Source organism: Carassius gibelio, chromosome B20, assembly GCF_023724105.1.
Source record: "Carassius gibelio isolate Cgi1373 ecotype wild population from Czech Republic chromosome B20, carGib1.2-hapl.c, whole genome shotgun sequence".
NCBI lineage: Eukaryota > Metazoa > Chordata > Actinopteri > Cypriniformes > Cyprinidae > Carassius > Carassius gibelio.
Window position 1 is genome coordinate 5,338,280 of NC_068415.1, and position 19,218 is coordinate 5,357,497.

The following is a 19,218-nucleotide window of genomic DNA, read 5'->3' on the forward strand; positions in this document are numbered from 1 at the left end:
ATATGGTCTAAAAATAAAATCTCCGATTTTATTTTTTTGAATTCGATTTCCTATTTTTTTTCCGATTTTCCAACCTACTTAAGAAAAGCAATACGTACAAACAGCAGACAACTTAAGGCACATTTTGCTTTTATTTAATCAAAAGTAGGGCTGCTCCGATCACTATCGGCCGATCGTTAATGCGCATCTCGTCAGTAAAGCCGGTTTTCGGTAAATTCCCTCAGGTGCGTGATTTTACAGCATCATTACTCCAGTCTTCTTTTTGAGACATGGTCCTTCAATGTATTTTCAATGTCGGAAACCATTGTGCTGCTTAATATTTTTCTATGATATTTTTACAGGATTGATTAATGAATCCTGGCAGATTATTATTCAAAATCTATAATAATAAATACATCTTAATAATTCAACATTATTGCTGAATAAAAGTTTACATAAAAAAGAAAGGAAAAAAAATAATTGAATACAATTATATTAGTAGGGAGCCCCGCACATGACATGCATTAATAGTGGGCTAAATTGTGCGCACGATTTACTAATTCGTTCCCTCATCACGCATATGATGGAATCTACCGCTAATTAGAAAACCGGCTTCACTGACGAGATGCGCATTAATTACCGGTAGATATTTATCGTGCACACCTTTTCCTTATCTTATAATCAATATCTGGCATTGTTATCATGAATGAGTAAATGTCACTCTTCTGTACTTTCTGTTAACCTCAGCCCTAAATTAAATATTTAAGAAAAAGTAATTTGTGAATGCTTGTTCATGAAAAGATGAAAAGTGCGTTTAAAAGCTGATCGTATCTCTCCAGTATTACTGAAAAAAGAGTTGATGAGGAACCTGGGCTGCGTTCAGCCCCGACTAAACGTTGCACAACGTTTTTTAAACAGAAACGGTAATGCGTTGAACCAGTAGCGTAGCCAGAAAAGAGACTCTGGGTGTGCATATGAAAATCTGGGTGTGCCACATTTATTGTCAGATTACTTTGCAAAATGATGGGACAGTATTTTTGTCACACTGCGTCCGTCCAACCATACTCCTAGTGTTAATTTGCAGGTCGTGTCAAAATGTAGTTAATTGTTAAATGTAATAATTTTCTTCCAAATACGATAATTTTGAACTTTAGCTATTTCATTTTGTTTATTTTTCATTACAATTTATTCAATTTAAATAAATTAAAATATATAATTATAGGATTAAAATGAATTGTAGTTGCTCAATATAGATCTTATATTTGCGCGCGTGCCGAGGCGCAGGTTTGCGCGCTTCGGATGAGCGCATGCACACATCTTCTAGGCGCGCGAACTCCCTGCCTCTGGCTCTTAAATGTTTAAACTGAAAAAGCTTAAATGAGTTTAGTTTAAACACAGATATCAGCACCCAGGTGATGACGGAATAAATTACTGCTCATATACAGCATTCGCGTTGAACAAGAGTGAATGATTTGTCCAGGTTTTTTTTTTTTCTTTCTCATGTTTTTGTAATGTCTGGGAAGCCAGAATGCGCATGCATCAACAGAAACATTTATTAGCTGAACCCTGTTTTTTTACGTGCCATTTATAGCAAGCCATATTACAGATGATATTACAGATGCTTTGTCAGATTTAAGTTGAAGCGCGTGCCGAACCATGTGTGGTGAACCGAATGGTTTTTTTTTTTAAGCGAACCGTGCCATCCCTATTACCTCAATAATCAATCAATTACAGGCCTAAAACAATCATGCCCGAGCAGACGGATATTAGAACATCTCATAACACCGGCACCCGCGTCTAAATCAGTTGTATGGTCTGGTTTTCAGTCTAAAACAGTTGTGTCAAGTATAAATGTCTCATCTGTTTCGGGATCTGCGCGCGCAGTCAGCGGAGGCTCGCACCTCCCAACTCGCACCTTTTTTTTCCAGATTTTAAAAATCTTCGCGATCGACTTAAAATGCTTCCAAGATCGACTTGTCGACCGCGATCGACGGGTTGGTGACTCCAGATATAGCGACAAACTTTTTTTGAGTAAGCATTGATTATATTGTGACACAGTCTGTATATTTGTGGGACACATGTATTGGGCTTCAAACGCTGTGCGCGCACGCGCTAAGCGGGACGGGTGGTCACCCTACCTGGCACACCCGTCTAAAGTGTGTCCACCTTTGTGTGTGGGTCCATGTACATGCTGAATCGACAGGTAAAAAAAAGCCTCAAGTCCAAATACTCATTTATCACCAATTAACTGTTTGACAAACACTTCCTGCTTCGATGTCCAGATCTGAATAAAAAAAAAAAAAAATCTCAAACATGCTACGAAGTGCCGATCTGAATCAACCGAGTCGCGAACATGCTCCGAAGTGCCGATCTGAATCAACCGAGTCGCGAACATGCTCCGAAGTCCCGATCTGAATCAACCGAGTCGCGAACATGCTCCGAAGTCCCGATCTGAATCAACCGAGTCGCGAACAGGCTCCGAAGTGCCGATCTGAATCAACCGAGTCGCGAACAGGTTCCGAAGTGCCGATCTGAATCAACCGAGTCGCGAACATGCTCCGAAGTCCCGATCTGAATCAACCGAGTCGCGAACAGGCTCCGAAGTGCCGATCTGAATCAACCGAGTCGCGAACAGGCTCCGAAGTGCCGATCTGAATCAACCGAGTCGCGAACAGGCTCCGAAGTCCCGATCTGAATCAACCGAGTCGCGAACAGGCTCCGAAGTGCCGATCTGAATCAACCGAGTCGCGAACAGGCTCCGAAGTGCCCATCTGAATCAACCGAGTCGCGAACATGCTCCGATGTCCCGATCTGAATCAACCGAGTCGCGAACAGGCTCCGAGGTGCCGATCTGAATCAACCGAGTCGCGAACAGGCTCCGAAGTGCCGATCTGAATCAACCGAGTCGCGAACAAAAAATATATATATATTCTAAGTTAACAACAATAGCCCAAGTTTAGTAAACCATTTTTTATTGAGACTATAACAAATAATTCTGCATCTATTTTTGGGTGTGCCAGCTGCCACTGTGGGTGGCACAGGCACACCCTGGCACACCTGTGGCTACACCACTGCATTGAACACACTGTTCTGATGACGCGAGTTGCAACTATGGCAGCTGAGAAGGCCATTCTTTGTTTTCTTTGTGAAGAATTTTGACATCTATTTAGCCTCACATACTAACTTTATTTGTAGTTCATACGGTTTTAATACCCTGTATTTTCTTTCTGTTTTTTAGGGAAAGCACTTATAGGTGCTGTAGGGATCTTTTATAAAAAAAAGTCATTATGTCCTGACAGTAGAATATGAGACAGATAATCTGTGAAAAAAATCAAGCTCCTCTGGCTCCTCCATAGACGGGCTCCTCCCAGTGGTCCTATTGCCATTTGCAGAAAGTCATGCGCTCCCGGTAAAAAAAACAAACAATCAGAGCTGCGGTCCGTAACTTGTGTTCAAAATGTAGAAAAATGAACATAATAAGCGAGTACACCATGAATCCATTTTCCAAACCGTGTTTTTAGCTTGTCCTGAATCACTAGGGTACACCTATAATAAGTGTTTATATTCGGACTATTTTAGATTGCTTCGGGGGTACCGCGGCGGAGTAACCCAGTACCTTTGTGATTCTTCATAGACATAAACAGAGAGAAGTAGCTCCGGCTACAATTTTCTTCCGCAAGACGCAAGCAGTTCTGTTTATTAACCGCTAGAGCATCAAAAGTTCCCTACTGCAGCTTTAATTACCATTGATTATTTCTATACCAAATGTCATACACTTGAAATGAAGCAAAAAATATAAACAACTACATCATTATGTTGATATCCTATATTTTTACAATAAAACTTACGAAAAACATGTCTTTTAATATCCTCAGTTCAGGACTGAGCTGCAACGAACAGATTTGTACATTATTTTCCTTGAAGCCATTGTGCGACTTCACTTTAATACCGCGTGCTTTATATACATGTTGCTGCTGATTGGACTGCAGTTCTGACACACCCACCAAACAAGAGAAAACGCATCTCAAACCCCGTTGCACACCGGTGCACGCCGTTTCTGGGAAACATGACGTTCAACCCGGAAACCGTAGCAAAACGTTGCACACCGTTTTGAACTTGAACATGCCCCTGATTCACCGGACCAGAATGAGAGGAGGATAATTGAGATCAGGTGAGGGGGGTTGCAGACAGCTTAAATAGGGCTGTTAAAGTGCAGTTTCATGTCACTGCCTTCTCAAACACCTTACAGAGACACTGTTTATCAAATTTTGGAAAGCAAACATGGTTACATTATCTCTTGTTCTGATTCTGCTTTCAGTCCAGTGGTCCTGGGCTCAGGAAGACCCTCTTCTGCCTTTCTCTGAATATCTGGACCCCAACCACAAGGTGCATCTGAAGTGGGGATTTGATAAGGTCAAGGGCACAATCTTGTTCAAGCTCACGGTCAGCACCAGTGGCTGGGTCGGTTTTGGCTTCAGCCCCAACGGAGGAATGATTGGAGCCGATATGGTCATTGGAGGAGTTGGACCCCAAGGCAGTTACTTCACGGTAAACACTGATAACTGTCAAAGCCACTAACAGTGAAATTACAACTAATTATGTTCTTTTGACTTATTGTTTTTGACTTGCGTTCTTATTTTCAGTTTAGTTTATATTCTATTTGAGTTTGTTTTTCTCATCTTCAATCCTGCGACCGCTAACTCTGTTTCTTTCTCTCTGACACGGACACCTGATCTTGTTCTTGTGTTTTGAGCTATTGATTGTCAGTGTTTAATTGATAGCCCAGTTTAACTGCACTGGGATCTGTACATCTATAACTACAACATCACAAAACATGCATACATAATTTCTGTTTTTCTGTACTCAGGATCGTCATGCTGTTGCGTTTTCGAAGCCTTTGGTTGACGAGCAACAGAACTACAAACTCCTGTCTCTGACTGAGTCTAATGGGAAAACAGTCATGAAGTTTCAGAGGTCCATCAGCTCTTGTGATAAAAATGATTTACCAATCACTGTGAGTTTAATCGTTTTATGTGTGTGGAAATTTTATCAAGTATTTAACAAGATTTTAACTGCAGTGCGCATGTGGTCAAAGAGCTTCTCATTTCAAGTAAAGAAATTAAGTATTTTTATTGCATTATCAGGATCTCCCCATGAAGCTGATCTATGCGTACGGATTGACTGATGAAATCAAGTACCACAGCAACCGAAGAGGGACAAAGGAGCTAAACCTGTTGAAGTACATGCCTCAGGTCAAGTCTCCAAACAGCAAGCATTTCGACGTAACTATGGACAATGTAAGAAAGACTTTAACTTTGCTTCGTTCTGTCTGTTAACCCAATCTAGTCTTGCTGGCATTTTAAAAAGCAACATTTCAAATGGCAGCTCCAGTAAACTATTTCCCTGAAAATAGTAACCTCTTTATTCAGAACCTCTTGAATCGAAAACTCAAGAGAAAAGCACTTTAAAACCAATATTCTGTGAGTTTGTGTCTTTTGTCACTTTGGCCAGTTTAATGTGTGCTTGTTGAAAAGTGTAAGTTTTTTTTCATATGAAAAGCTCTCACTGACCCCATAATGGTTTACCCCATAGTTTGCAAAGATTGTTATTGGTTAATCCGTTTAAAGTGCTAACCAGTGTAACTTTATTTGTTGCTTACGTTTACAAATCATTTCAGTTCCATGTACCAGCCAAACAAACCTACTATCACTGCAAGATTATGAGAGCACCAACATTTGATCGGAAAAAGCACATTTATCGTGTAAGTGAGTCAATGAACTTAACCTATCCAGCGGTCTGTCAGTCATTTTCATCTCTGACTTTTATTACTTCCAGATGGAGCCACTGCTCACAAACGCTCATGTTGTGCATCATATGTTGTTGTACCGCTGCCCTCCGAGCGTGACCAAGCCATTCGAGGAGGAGTGTTATGTTGGGGTGGATCCAAAGTGTAGCGAGGCCGTGGCTGTGTGGGGAATGGGCGGAGGGGTTCGTTTCACCCATCTCAATTTTTATGTGAAAACCACAAGGTTTAAGCCATCAATTACCTGAATAAATCATTAACCGCTGTGAACCCATCATTGAATCAGGACTAGGATCAGTTTAAGTGAATCATTCAGAGCAGTTTTCTGAACCGGTTCACTTTAAAGATCCACCTCATGAGGATTATTCATTTTCATCTATTAGCAATGATTCTTTATTAGGCCTACTGATTTTGTCACACTTTGAGGTAATCATTTTCAAATTATTTTTCAAGGCTTTTGAACTTCCTGAAGTAGCAGGACTACCAATTGGAGGAAGAGTTGGGAATCTATTCTACAAGCTTGAAGTGCATTACAACAACCCCCAAAAAACTGCTGGTCAGTCTGCAGTTGTTTACAACGTGAAATACCACAATGTGACACTAAATATAATACTACTCCGCACAGGTCAAGTTGATAATTCAGGTATGCGTCTCTTTTACACCTCTGAACTCCGTCAGCACGATGCAGGTGTTCTGACCACAGGGCTTGCGGTGCTCCCTGGGTACGCCATCCCACCCAAAGCCAAATCCTTCCTCACATACGGCCTGTGTGACACTGCTTATATTCCAGAGGTTTGTATGTTTATCTACTCACACTCTCGAACAGATTTAGCAGATGATCCTGTGTTCTGTGCTCTACAGGTTCTGAAGAAGCCAACTGATCTTCAGGTTTTCTCTGCAGGGCTGCACACACACTTAGCTGGACGGAAGGTCAAAGTCGGACACTTCAGGTAAATGGTTTTTAACCAATGACTGACTTCAGGAAATTATTAGATCTAATAACCTGGTGTGTGAGGGTTTTTTTTATTTTTTTTATTTATTAATTACTTACTTGGCAAATTCTTATCCTCTTCAGAGAAGGTAAACAGATCGATTTCCTAGTTGTGGATGAAAACTATAGTTTTGAATATCAACACGCAATCAATTTTGGTAAAACTAAGACCGTCAAGTTGGTAAGTGGCAAAAGTTCTCAGGGATTTCAAGTATTGTGTGTGTGTGTGTGTGTGTGTGTATGTGTGTGTGTGTGTGTATATATATATATATTATACACACAAAATCAGTGAAGTTAAAGAACATGTTGGTGTTTCAGGGTGACAAATTGCTGGTGGAGTGCACCTATAATACTGAAAACCGCAACAAACCCACATGGGTTAGTACTGTACCTTTACACACAGGCTCATCCTTCAAATTTAACTGACTTTCATTAGTAAAATCCAGATTATATATAAAAAAAAAAATCTTAGTGTGGTGGGTGCACAAATTTTCATACACAATGTGTGTGGGTATTTTTTTTTTTTTTTTTTTTTTTTTTTTTCTAAAACGTAAAAAAAGTGAAACTCCCTCTTTCTGCCTGCAGGGGGGGCTCTCAACTACAGATGAGATGTGTTTGGCCTTCCTTCTATACTATCCAGTTATGAATCTGAGCAGCTGTACCAGCCTCCCAAATCTAACTACTTTAATGACTAAAATGGGAGCAAAAGATCAAGCGTAATCTCAATTACTTTTTCTTTTATTTTTATTTTTAAATCCTTATGACAATGTTTTTTTTTTAAATCCCTTTTAGTGCTTGGCTCAATATGATGTCCAGTAAGAATTGGAATGACATGTCCATCAATCAATACCAACAAACACTGAAGAGAATCGACCAGCTCGTCATGGTCAAGGACTCAAATGTAAGTGTTCACACCTCCTCCACAATCTCAAGCTTGAACCGCTTCTATTCTGACCACAGCTGCGTTTACCTGATACTATTTTCCATGTTTATTTCCAGAACAACGTATCCAACCACACCGGGCTGATTCCTGACCTCAAAGCCATCCCGTCTGCACCCTGCGTGAGCGGCAGAGCCACCAGGAGTCTTGCTTTGCCATCAGGGCCGTAGCTGGGGTTTGCCTGTTTGAGATCTTTCCCGCCCTGTTTGAAATCATGTTAACTGCACAAATAAATGAATGGGGGGGGGGAATTGAAACAGTTTTTTGTTTCTTTTTTTCAGGTTTGTAGGTGTTCAGGTACAGAAAGCAAACAAATGTCATATCATTGCATAGTCTTCACTATCAATTAAAGGCATTAATTTGTAAACCTGTCAAGTCCCTTTTCACCTCCCTAGACGATGGCCCTGTTTGCCAACACTGCTCCTATATTTAGCAGTGACGCAACCTATTTTTTTTCATTGCCTGATTAAATGTCACACATTTTAATGGAACAAACTCCTGGGTCATATGAACAGTCTTGAAAGCAATCTGGAAACAAAACTTAAGCAAACTATACTTAAAGGGGGGGTGAAATGCTATTTCATGCATACTGAGTTTTTTACACTGTTAAAGAGTTGGATTCCCATGCTAAACCTGGACAAAGTTTCAAAAATTAAGTTGTACGTTTGAAGGAGTATTTTTGTTCCCAAAATACAAGTTTCGGAAAGTTTTTTTTGTGTATGGCTCTGTGTGACGTTAGATGGAGTGGAATTTCCTTATATGGGTCCTAAGGGCACGTCTGCCGGAAGAGCGCACGCTCCCGTATAGCAAGGCTGAGCACAGACGTTTCACTGATCAGAGCGAGAGCGTCGCGAAAAGTCACAATAAGTGTGTTTTTGGTTGCCAAGACAACCCTGCACAGATTACCAAAAAAAAAAAAACGCATTAAGGGACCAGTGGATGGAGTTTATTTTTACAGAGCATCAACGGAGTTGTGTTTGTGTTTGTTCCCTGCATTTCGAAGATGCTTGTTTTACAAACGAGACCCAGTTTGACTTCGGATTTGCGTATCGTTTATTTCTTAAGGATGATGCAATCCCAACGAAAAAGGGTCATGATCGTCTGTTGGAACCTGTTTTTTTTTTTTTATAAAGCTCATAAGTCTGATAAGCAAGGTGGTGTGCTGTGAATGGCCAAATGCCTCAAGTGTGTGACAAATGTTACGCCCCTCACCATACTGTGGTGCGGTGTGTCCCGGCTCGACAAGACGAAACCTTTAAAACCCATTACAAATGAGGCATTTGTTGCATCCAGTGGGGATATAAGTGATTATGTGACCGTCCTTCAGATGAGACGTTAAACCGAGGTCCTGACTCTCTGTGGTCATTAAAAATCCCAGAATATCTTTCGAAAAGAATAGAGGTATGACCTCGGCATCCTGGCTAAATTTGCCCATTGGCAGCTGACCATCACGGCCTCCTAACAAACCCCATATCTGCTGATTGGCTTCATCACTCTGTCTCCTCTCCACCAGTAAGCTGGTGTGTGGTGGGCGTTCTGGTGCAATATGGCTGCCGTCACATCATCCAGGTGGATGCTGCACACTGGTGGTCGATGAGGAGATACCCCCTAAAGCGCTTTGAGGGCCTAGAAAAGTTAATATTATTTTTATTATGACTTGTACAATCTTTTTACACATTGCATTCCTCTTTTGGAAGGCCAAACAAAATAGCTTCACTTTTACAAGGAAAAAGCGTCTCCACAACATAACGCCAGCGCCCACAGAGATAATAAAAGTTAAGCCTTTCTTTGCATGAACATTTGGCCAGCATTATGCAAAGCTTCCCACATCGTGACAGACATTTGGGGGTGTGATAGAATGAGATGTTTTAATAGGGTATGGTTGACTTTTATAAATATATCTTTAGATTTGAGAATTTAATCTTTGCAACTTTACAGATCTTCTTTATGCACTAAGGTATTGTAACACACCAAAGAGAAAGGAAAACTGAAAATGCATCATATGACCCCTTTAAAGGAATTGTTCACTTTAAAAATAAAATTCAGTCATTATTTAGATCTTTTACATTTACATGTTGTTACAATTTAACATTATCTACATTTACATCATCTGCTGCTGTACAGCATTCCTCCAACTGTGACGGAGGCATTTGAAGCGGAGTGTTATACTGGGGTGGAGTGGATGATGAGTGTATGGAGACCAGGGCTGAGTGGGGAGTTGGCGGAGGGGTTAGTCTCACCTGTGACTAGGGTTTTAAGGCATTTTTAATCTGAGTGCAGAGTGAGTTCAAATCAAGAATTGGATCACATTGATTCTTAAGCAAATCATTCAGACTAGTTTTCTAAACTGATTCAGCTAGTTGATTATAAGATCTGCCTCAAATTAAATAATTATTTTTCAACTTTTATCAACAACGTACCTTAATTGTTTTCATACTATACATATCCTACATGTAAACTTAATTAAATAAAATTACTGGTTGAACCTTTAGGTACCTTTTTAATTATTTTTATTTTAAAGGCTTTTGAATTTCCTGGTAGCAGGACTTCCAGTTGTACATATGCATATTTTAGTATATAATTTTAATAGTAAAACCCTAATAGGGTGTCAAATTGATGGTGAAGTGCACTTCTAATACTGCATCCTTTTGAAACATTAATGCAAAATAGAACTGATGTAACTGTTGTTCTTTCACTGTCTGAATAAATGCCAATAATTTTAAGAGGGAAAAACTCATGGCTCACAGCGACAGAAAAATGAGCAAGCTATATATGTGTGTGCTTTCTACAATATGAAAAACTTTAAATAAATTTAGATTAAACAAATTGGCTTGACAGTATTCAGAATATTTCCTTGAATTAAAATGTTTTTAGAAAATCGCAATAATAATAAAATAGTTTTTATTTAAAAATACAAAATACAGATTTCATTCATAGAGAAGATAAATATAGACTACAGTGTTTATGGCATGCATACCTGTATGTCAACAGGTAAAATGATTGACGTGTGCATATAGCACTCTCTAATGAAAAGAGACACTGCAGACTAAATAAAATAAAATAAAAAACAAAATAAAATATAGCTGCAAGCAGCAATTACGGGGCCAAGCACTACAGAAGCAAGCTTTATTTTCAGGATTAATTTAGTCAAAATGGCAGGGTTTCATATTTTATTGAAGCACCCCTGGGCCCTGCCATTGGCTAGCGGACCCCCACCTGCTGTAAGCATTCCATTGACTCCCATTCATTTTGGCGTCACTTTGACAGCGAATAACTTTACATCTGAGGCATTTAAAGACTCCATTTGTCCATTCATTATTTTTAAAGAAACACGAAAATGTATAAAAGGCTCCATTACCTTGTATCTTACGTTATGGCCCCATAGAGGCAGTTTTTGTAAAAATAAGCTAACGATTGCGTCATAACCTGCGACTCTCTGACACACAGTAGAGAAATTACCGTATGGACAGGAGGAGAAGCTCGCAGGCAATCTTTTACTGTCTATGAGGCTATCGGGGGGACGTGGAGGCATAAAGTCAAGGGAGATAATCAGAATACTTGCTCCTGTTCACGCTCGCCTTCTCTGCAAGATTCGGTGGGTGATTCAGATTTCTCTTGGCACAGCAATTAGAAGACTTACAAATGTCAGACAGTTTGCTCACGTGACATCTATGTCATCAAGTTCAGTTTGAGTCTGCGCAGTACGCTCGACCCCAAGTGCATGATTCCACTTGACTTCGTTTGTCTCCGTTGAATCCAACGGGGTCGCTGTGTCCATTTCTTTTACTGTCTATGCAAAGCACACACAAAGTTTGGTGTCTATCTGACAAAGCATTGCAGAGATACAGCCTGAATTGTTATTTTGGCATTGTGCCTTCGTTGTTATTCTACACAAAAACGTGTTTTCTATCAACACAAAATCCATACATTTTGAGCCAAGTTTGGTGAAAATTGGACAAACTGTCTAGGAGGAGTTTGAAAAAGTAGGTTTTCAACATGTATCAAAATGGCAGACAAGAAGTTCGGCCGACTATGGCAAAATAAAATGTATCTATGCTCTTGGCGTAACCCAAGGAATATTTTGAGTCCAGTTTAATTACAGTAGCTTAATGTAATGAAAAGTTCTTAGAATTTATGGAAAATTAATACTTATTGGTTAATAAATGGTTTATTACTTTTCACCAATAGGTGGAATTTTGTTACCAAAATTAATATGACATGGTCAGTGTTTGAATATTTCATTTCATTCTCTAACCCATAGATCTGTGTACTAGTGTTACTCTATACTGGTTTGAAAACGTTTCCAACAGATAAAATCATGATTTATTATTATTTATTTATTTATTTATTTTTTGCCTTACGAATATTGCATCATGTCAGCAATAACATGACCTAGGGTCTCATTTATAAAACTCTCAGTAGATTTCATCCTAGAATTTTACTAAATTCAAAAGCTAGAATTTGCATACGCCCACAAGTTTTCAGATTTATTAAACTATGCATACGCCAGAAACTGCACAAAAATGTCTTTATAAATTCCAGTCAAGGAATTCTCTACCTCGTCCCCTCCCCGAAATCACCATATATGGAGCTTACAATGGCTAGAAGTTTTACTTTGCATAACCTCATCTGCATACCATTTCCATGCGAATTCCCATGCAAGTGACACAAAGACAGTAAGGAAATAGTATCCTTGCTATGTTTTAGAATAAATATATGAAAATATCCATAAAACAAAATGGTTCTCAGATATATTTTAGATGATCTCATTCTTTTACATTGGCCAAATAGTATTTCAGTTATTTTAAAATCAAATTAAATTTATGCCGTTATGCTGATAAGATAAACATATTTTAGCTATTTAAGTGGAAACAGATAAGCCCATATTTATTGCAGTGTATTGTCTGATTTGGTGTGTCACTGACAAAGTATTTTAAAAAGGAAAAATGTAGTTTACTGTTTTCTCTTATGTCCTTCGAATATAGTGGATTTTTTCATACTGTAATGTTGTAGAATGTATATACTATTGTAGAGATGACATTACACGACATTAAAACCTCTGTGCAGCTGCAGTTGTACAGTAATCCAGCAATGTCCGCCATAATATCGCATGGTTTATAATGTCCGTACAGCACTTCCTTATTTACACCGTTTACTTTTTATAAATCACGATATGTGCATGGAAAATTGCGTACACATATATTATGCCCATTTTGTGCATACGCAATATTTATAAATGAGACCCCTGGGATTTTTTGATTACTGTCAGTTCAGGGACCAGCAATCAGTGTTGCAAGATATTGCAATGAAAACAAATAAAAACGGTAAAATAAATAGTTATTTGAAATAAAGTTATTTCAAATACTTTGCAAATAAGATAAGATACATTTACCTGTCGCTTGACCTAATCTACAACTTTTCACTTTGACTTTCTAAAGTACTAAATTAAGTGGAATAGACGAGTCCAAAGACGCTTATAGCAGCTGCATCTGGCAACACAACGGAGGCTGCGCCTGCGCACTCACTCAAGCATCGTTCACTCTGCCAGTGTCTGCCTGCAATCATTTTTATACCACGGACGCGAAACATTCTTTGCAAGTTGTCTAAACATGCGGACACTCATATAAATAGCAAATTCGTCATTCAGAAAACAAACTTTATTGCTGAACATGAAAAATTTCCTGAGGTCCAGACCTCTGTGATCTCATGGCTATGTTCATGGGTGTGGTTGGTCTCTGGCGATACTCACGGCCAGTCCATCTACTACTCAGCCAATCATTGGCCCCCTCCCTGGTCGGACCCCGGGGCTTCAGCCCCACCTAGCCCTATTATTAATAAGCTGCATATTTCTACAGGGTTATCTCCAACCCCTTAAGAAAATATAGCCAGAAAAAGCAACATCCTTCAGATTGTTAATAATCAAACTAGCCTAAAATATGTGAGGATGATGAGATACGTGCATAAGTCATTCAAAAGTCAAATATAGAACAAATGTAAGTGATTGGTAAACCACCTTTAAATGTTATCTCTAATGGTAATGCATGGAATTCATGGAATTAGTCAATCTATTTCACAGCCAATCAAATCACGAGGCCCTCTCTTTGCTCATGACCCCGGGGCTTCAACCCTGCCTAGCCCAACTGTTAATGTGGCCCTGGTCCTGACCTCTGCTCATTTGCCTTGATGCGAAGATACTGAAAGGGCAAAAAAAATTAGCTTATGTAACATCATTAACCAGTCTATCTTTGGCATAGTTATAATGAACTAGTAAATACCACTATTCTGTACTTACTGTTCACTTCAGCCCTAAAATAAATGTTTGATAAAAAGTGTTTTTGAATGCTTGTTCATGAAGCTGATCGTATCTCTCTCTTAGCCAATAATACTGGAAAATCAGGTGATGAGGAACCTGATTCACCAGACCAGAATGAGAGGAGGATAATTGAGATCAGGTGAGGGGGGTTACAGACAGCTTAAATAGGGCTGTTAAAGTGCAGTTTCATGTCACTGCCTTCTCAAACTCCTTACAAAGACACTGTTTGTCAGATTTTGGAAACATGGTCACGTTATCTCTTGTTCTGCTTCTGCTTTCAGTCCAGTGGTCCTGGGCTCAGGAAGACCCTCTTCTGCCTTTCTCTGAATATCTGGACCCCAACCACAAGGTGCATCTGAAGTGGGGATTTGATGAGATCCAGGGCACAATCTTGTTCGAGCTCATGGTCAGCACCAGCGGCTGGGTCGGTTTTGGCTTCAGCCCCAACGGAGGAATGATTGGAGCCGATATGGTCATTGGAGGAGTTGGACCCCAAGGCAGTTACTTCACGGTAAAAACTGATAACTGTCAAAGCCACTTAAAGTGAAATTACAACTAATTATGTTCTTATGATATTTTGTTCTTTGTTTTTGACTTGCGTTCTTAATTTCAGTTTAGTTATATTTTATCTTAAATTTGGGTTTTAGTTGTTCACATCCTCAGGATTGAGATCGATAACTGTCACTTTACGGTCGAGTCACAAATTGTTTTTTATTTTATTTTTTATATTTAATTCTTTATATTATTTGTATTCATATCTGGTATATATGTACCTCTAATATGCTGTGTTTTGAACTATTGATTGTCAAAGTGTTTGATAGCCCAGTTTAACTGCACTGGGATCTGTATATCTATACAGTATGTACAACATAAAACATACCTACTTAATCATAAAGCAAACATACTTAATTTCTGTTTTTCTGTACTCAGGACCGTCATGCTCTGGCATTTTCAATGCCTTTGGTTGACGAGCAACAGAACTACAAACTCCTGTCTCTGACTGAGTCTAATGGGAAAACAGTCATGAAGTTTCAGAGGTCCATCAGCTCTTGTGATAAAAATGATTTACCAATCACTGTGAGTTTAATCATTGTTTTTGTTTTTTAATTATATTAATTACAAAGAAAAAGTATTTAACAATATTTAACTGCAGTGTGCATGTGGCCAAAGAGCATCTCCTTTCAAGTAAAGACATTACGTATAAGTGCTTTTATTGCATTTTCAGGATCTCCCCATTAAGCTGATCTATGCGTACGGATTGACTGATGAAATCAAGTACCACAGCAACCGAAGAGGGACAAAGGAGCTAAACCTGTTGAAGTACATGCCTCAGGTCAAGTCTCCAGACAGCAACTTTTTTGACATAACTATGGACAATGTAAGAAAAACTTGTACTTCGTTTTTTTTATTATTCTGTCTGTTAACCTGTCATTTTAAAAGTAACAATTAAAACAGCAGCTAAATATTTCGGAGAAAACCGTAACCTCTTTTGAAAAATTAAAATATTCTGTAACAGTTTAAATGTATTTTGTCACTTTTGGTCAATTTAATGTTTTCTTGTTAAAAGGTATACATTTATTTGTATTAATTTATAACAAATATAATGGTTTATCTCATAGTTTGCAAAGATTGTTATTGGTTAATCCATTTAAAGTGCTAACAAGTGTAACTTTACATGTTGCTTACATTTACAAATCATTTTCAGCTCAATTTACCAGCCAAACAAACCTACTATCACTGCAAGATCATGAAAGCCCCAACATTTGATCGGAAAAAGCACATTTATCGCGTGAGTCTTTCTTTGAACATAGCACAAATGATCCTGAACTATCTGTCAATCATCTTCATCTCTGACTTTTATTACTTCCAGATTGAGCCACTGATCACAAACATTGACGTCGTGCATCATCTTGTGCTGTACCGCTGCCCTCCGAGCGTGACCAAGCCATCCGAGGAGGAGTGTTATGTTGGGTTGGATACAAAGTGTATAGAGGCCGTGGCTTTGTGGGGAATTGGCGGAGGGGTTAGTCTCACTGACTTAGGTTGAAAGAATTGACTCTTAAGTGAATCATTCCAAGCAGATTTCTGAACTGATTCACTGAAAAGATCCACCTCGTGAGGATGATTCATTTTCAACTTTTATTATCAATAATACTTTATTAGGCCTACTGAAATTGTAACACTTTGTTAATGAGGTTAACAATAAAATTTTCAATTAAATTTACATTTTTCAAGGCTTTTGAATTACCTGAAGTGGCAGGACTACCAATCGGAGGAAAAGTTGAGGATTTTTTCTACAAGCTTGAAGTGCATTACAACAACCCCCAAAAAACTGCAGGTCAGTCAGCAGTCATTTACAATGTGAAATACCACACTGTGATTTCAATAAAATAATACATACTTCTCCGCACAGGTCGAGTTGATAACTCAGGTCTGCGATTCTTCTACACATCTGAACTCCGTCAGCATGATGCAGGTGTTCTGACCACAGGGCTTGCGGTGCTCCCTGGGTACGCCATCCCACCCAAAGCCAAATCCTTCCTCACGTATGGCTTGTGTGACACTGCTGAAATTCCAAAGGTATGTATGTTTATCTACTCACACTCTCTCGATCAGATTCAGCAGATGATCCTGTGTTCTGTGCTCTACAGGTTCTGGAGACACCAACTGATCTTCAGGTTTTCTCTGCAGGGCTGCACACACACTTAGCTGGACGGAAGGTGCGAGTCGGACACTTCAGGTAAACCTTTTTAACCAATGACTGACCTCAGGAAATAATTAGATATAATAACCTGAGTGTTTTTTTTTCTAATGTGGTTCATAATTACTGTCTTTTCATGGCAAATTGTTATCCTCTTCAGAGGAGGTCAACAGATCGATTTCCTAGCTGCGGATGAAAACTATGATTTTGAATATCAACAAGTAATCAATTTGGGTAAAACTAAGACCGTGAAGTTGGTAAGTGCTGACAAGTTTGAAAAAGTTACCATGCTGTTAGGTTTTCAGGGATTTCAAGTATCATGTATCGAGTATATACAAAATAAGTGAACAAAGTTAAGGAACCTGTTGGTCTTTCAGGGTGACCAATTGCTGGTGGAGTGCACCTATAATACTGAAAACCGCAGCACACTCACATGGGTTAGTACTGTACACAGAGGCTCATGTCATCTTTTTTTCAATATCATGTATCTTCAAATTTCACTGCTTTTCATTGTTAAAACCCAGATTATATTAAAAATATAAGTCTGGCAGGTGCACTTAAGTTTTCATATGTTCCAGAAATGTTTCTGATTATTTAATCCTATATTAATAAGATTTCCTGATCCTGTTTCTCATGCTTCATCCTTCTGGCTGTTCAGAAAGTGTGATGTGATTTTGTAAGACAAACTGAAAGTTAGCATCACCCTGGTTCCCTTAACAAAAGCTCGATATTCTTTTCTCATTAACATTAATTATTTCTGGTAATAAGCTCTGTGGCTAACAAAAGTTTGTGATTTCAAACCAGCTTGAAAAGGAATTACACCATTATCACATAACTTTAACATTACTGCTATTAAGTTTCTGAAAACTCTTACGGTCTTAAAATAAAAACAGTTTCCCTAAACGTTTGAATTAGAAAAGTTTGCAAAAGCATGTTTATTAGCACAATGATGCTGAAAAAATGAACTCGTGAGTAGATGAGTTTACCTGTTCAGTGTGATGTTAATGTCCCAGACAATCTCTGAAGACCCAGTTAGCCACTTGTTAGCAACTTTCTCAAGGCAAGTAAAAGCTTTATAAAATACAAGGGATTATACTAATGTATTTTAAGTTGCAGAATAAAATCTATGAAAATGTTCACCCAGACCTTATATATATATATATATATATATATATATATCATGCATTTAACCAAAAACCCATTGACATCTAGACCGTGGAACTGTACGTGCTAAAATGCCGTTTCTATGTTTTGGCCCACCAAAAAATACCATCACTGCAGAACTCTATATGTCTAATACTCTAAATAGAGAGGAAAATTGATGTGTAAAACTCCCTCTTTCTGCCTACAGGGGGGGCCCTCAACTACAGATGAGATGTGTTTGGCCTTCCTCTTCTACTATCCAGTTATGAATCTGAGTGTCTGTGCAAGCCTCCCAAATCCAACTACTTTAATGACTGAAATGGGAGCAAAAGATCCAGCGTAATCATTTAAAACACTGAATTTTTTTAACGAGTTACCCTCTTAATATTCATCTTAATGATAACTTAGCTTTAATTTCATTTTGCAGTACTTGGCTCAGTATGATGTCCAGTAAGACTTGGAATGACACGTCTATCAATCAATACCAACAAACACTGAAAAGAATCGACCAGCTCGTCATGGTCATGGACTCAGATGTAAGTGTTCACACCTCCTCCACAATATAAAGCTTAAACTGCTTCTGTTCTGACCACATCTGCGTTTACTTGACACTATTTTCCATGTTTATTTCCAGAACAACCTATCAAACAACACCGGGCTGATTCCTGACCTCAAAGCCATCCCGTCTGCACCCTGCGTGAGCGGCAGAGCCACCAGGAGTCTTTCTTTGCCATCAGGGCCGTAGCTGGGGTTTGCGGGGCCCTGGTGCAGGTTTTACCTGTGGGCCCTGTTTGAAATCGTGTAAACGGCACAAATAAATGAATAGAACAAATATACAATTTAAACAATGATTAAGTTTGTTTTTCAGGTTTGTAGGTGTTCAGGTACAGAAAGCAAATAATCAAATGTAAAATATCATTGCATAGTCTTCACTATCAATTAAATATAGATGAATTCTTGTTAAAACTGCAAAGTAATTATTTCATATGAACCGTTTTAAAAGCAACTTGAAAACAAGAAAGTTTGAGCAAACTATATGTAACTTTTTAAATAATATTAACATTAAAATGGACTTTACACTGTACTCTTTGCTTTACTTGTCTTTCATGCATTGTACAAAAAGAAAACCTTTAAGTTTAGATTAAAGGGGTTATACGATGCCCATTTTTTACAACTTAACTTTACTGGTCTTAATAAATAGCCTACAACTAAATTTTGTAAAATTCTCAATGGTAGTGTAAATCAACACCCTTTTTACACTGTCAAGATCAGCTCTTTTAACAGAAAGCCATTTCAGTGAATTTTCCTTTAAATGCTAATTAGCTCTGCTATCCCTGCCCCTCTCCCT

At 38.6% G+C, this 19,218-nt stretch overlaps 2 protein-coding genes across 2 annotated transcripts; both read left to right on the forward strand.

Annotated features, from left to right (window-relative positions):
• The first annotated feature begins 4,205 nt into the window (after nucleotides 1–4,205).
• Nucleotides 4,206–7,970, forward strand: LOC127983771 (DBH-like monooxygenase protein 2 homolog). Its single transcript, XM_052586062.1, has 13 exons — nucleotides 4,206–4,527; nucleotides 4,847–4,993; nucleotides 5,124–5,276; nucleotides 5,657–5,740; nucleotides 5,815–5,967; nucleotides 6,236–6,338; nucleotides 6,408–6,574; nucleotides 6,644–6,732; nucleotides 6,858–6,954; nucleotides 7,092–7,151; nucleotides 7,359–7,489; nucleotides 7,566–7,674; nucleotides 7,773–7,970. Exons 1-13 carry the CDS (start codon nucleotides 4,261–4,263, stop codon nucleotides 7,881–7,883), a joined length of 1,671 nt encoding a protein of 556 aa, XP_052442022.1. The 5' UTR covers nucleotides 4,206–4,260; the 3' UTR covers nucleotides 7,884–7,970.
• Nucleotides 7,971–14,219: 6,249 nt separating this feature from the next.
• On the forward strand, nucleotides 14,220–18,954 carry LOC127983769 (DBH-like monooxygenase protein 2 homolog). The gene is made up of 13 exons (XM_052586061.1): nucleotides 14,220–14,537; nucleotides 14,957–15,103; nucleotides 15,252–15,404; nucleotides 15,732–15,815; nucleotides 15,897–16,049; nucleotides 16,262–16,364; nucleotides 16,440–16,606; nucleotides 16,678–16,766; nucleotides 16,888–16,984; nucleotides 17,105–17,164; nucleotides 18,079–18,209; nucleotides 18,298–18,406; nucleotides 18,505–18,954. Exons 1-13 carry the CDS (start codon nucleotides 14,271–14,273, stop codon nucleotides 18,613–18,615), a joined length of 1,671 nt encoding a protein of 556 aa, XP_052442021.1. The 5' UTR covers nucleotides 14,220–14,270; the 3' UTR covers nucleotides 18,616–18,954.
• The last annotated feature ends 264 nt before the right edge of the window (nucleotides 18,955–19,218 follow it).

Bases quoted from the DNA above. Each gene is read 5' to 3' on its own strand.
- LOC127983771 (XM_052586062.1), top strand. From the start codon at position 4,261: ATGGTTACATTATCTCTTGTTCTGATTCTGCTTTCAGTCCAGTGGTCC. The intron at 5,277-5,656 runs GTAAGAAAGACT...AAATCATTTCAG, and splicing joins TCGACGTAACTATGGACAAT to TTCCATGTACCAGCCAAACA. The intron at 5,741-5,814 runs GTAAGTGAGTCA...TATTACTTCCAG, and splicing joins GGAAAAAGCACATTTATCGT to ATGGAGCCACTGCTCACAAA.
- LOC127983769 (XM_052586061.1), top strand. From the start codon at position 14,271: ATGGTCACGTTATCTCTTGTTCTGCTTCTGCTTTCAGTCCAGTGGTCC. The intron at 16,767-16,887 runs GTAAACCTTTTT...TATCCTCTTCAG, and splicing joins GTGCGAGTCGGACACTTCAG to AGGAGGTCAACAGATCGATT. The intron at 18,210-18,297 runs GTAATCATTTAA...TTCATTTTGCAG, and splicing joins ATGGGAGCAAAAGATCCAGC to TACTTGGCTCAGTATGATGT.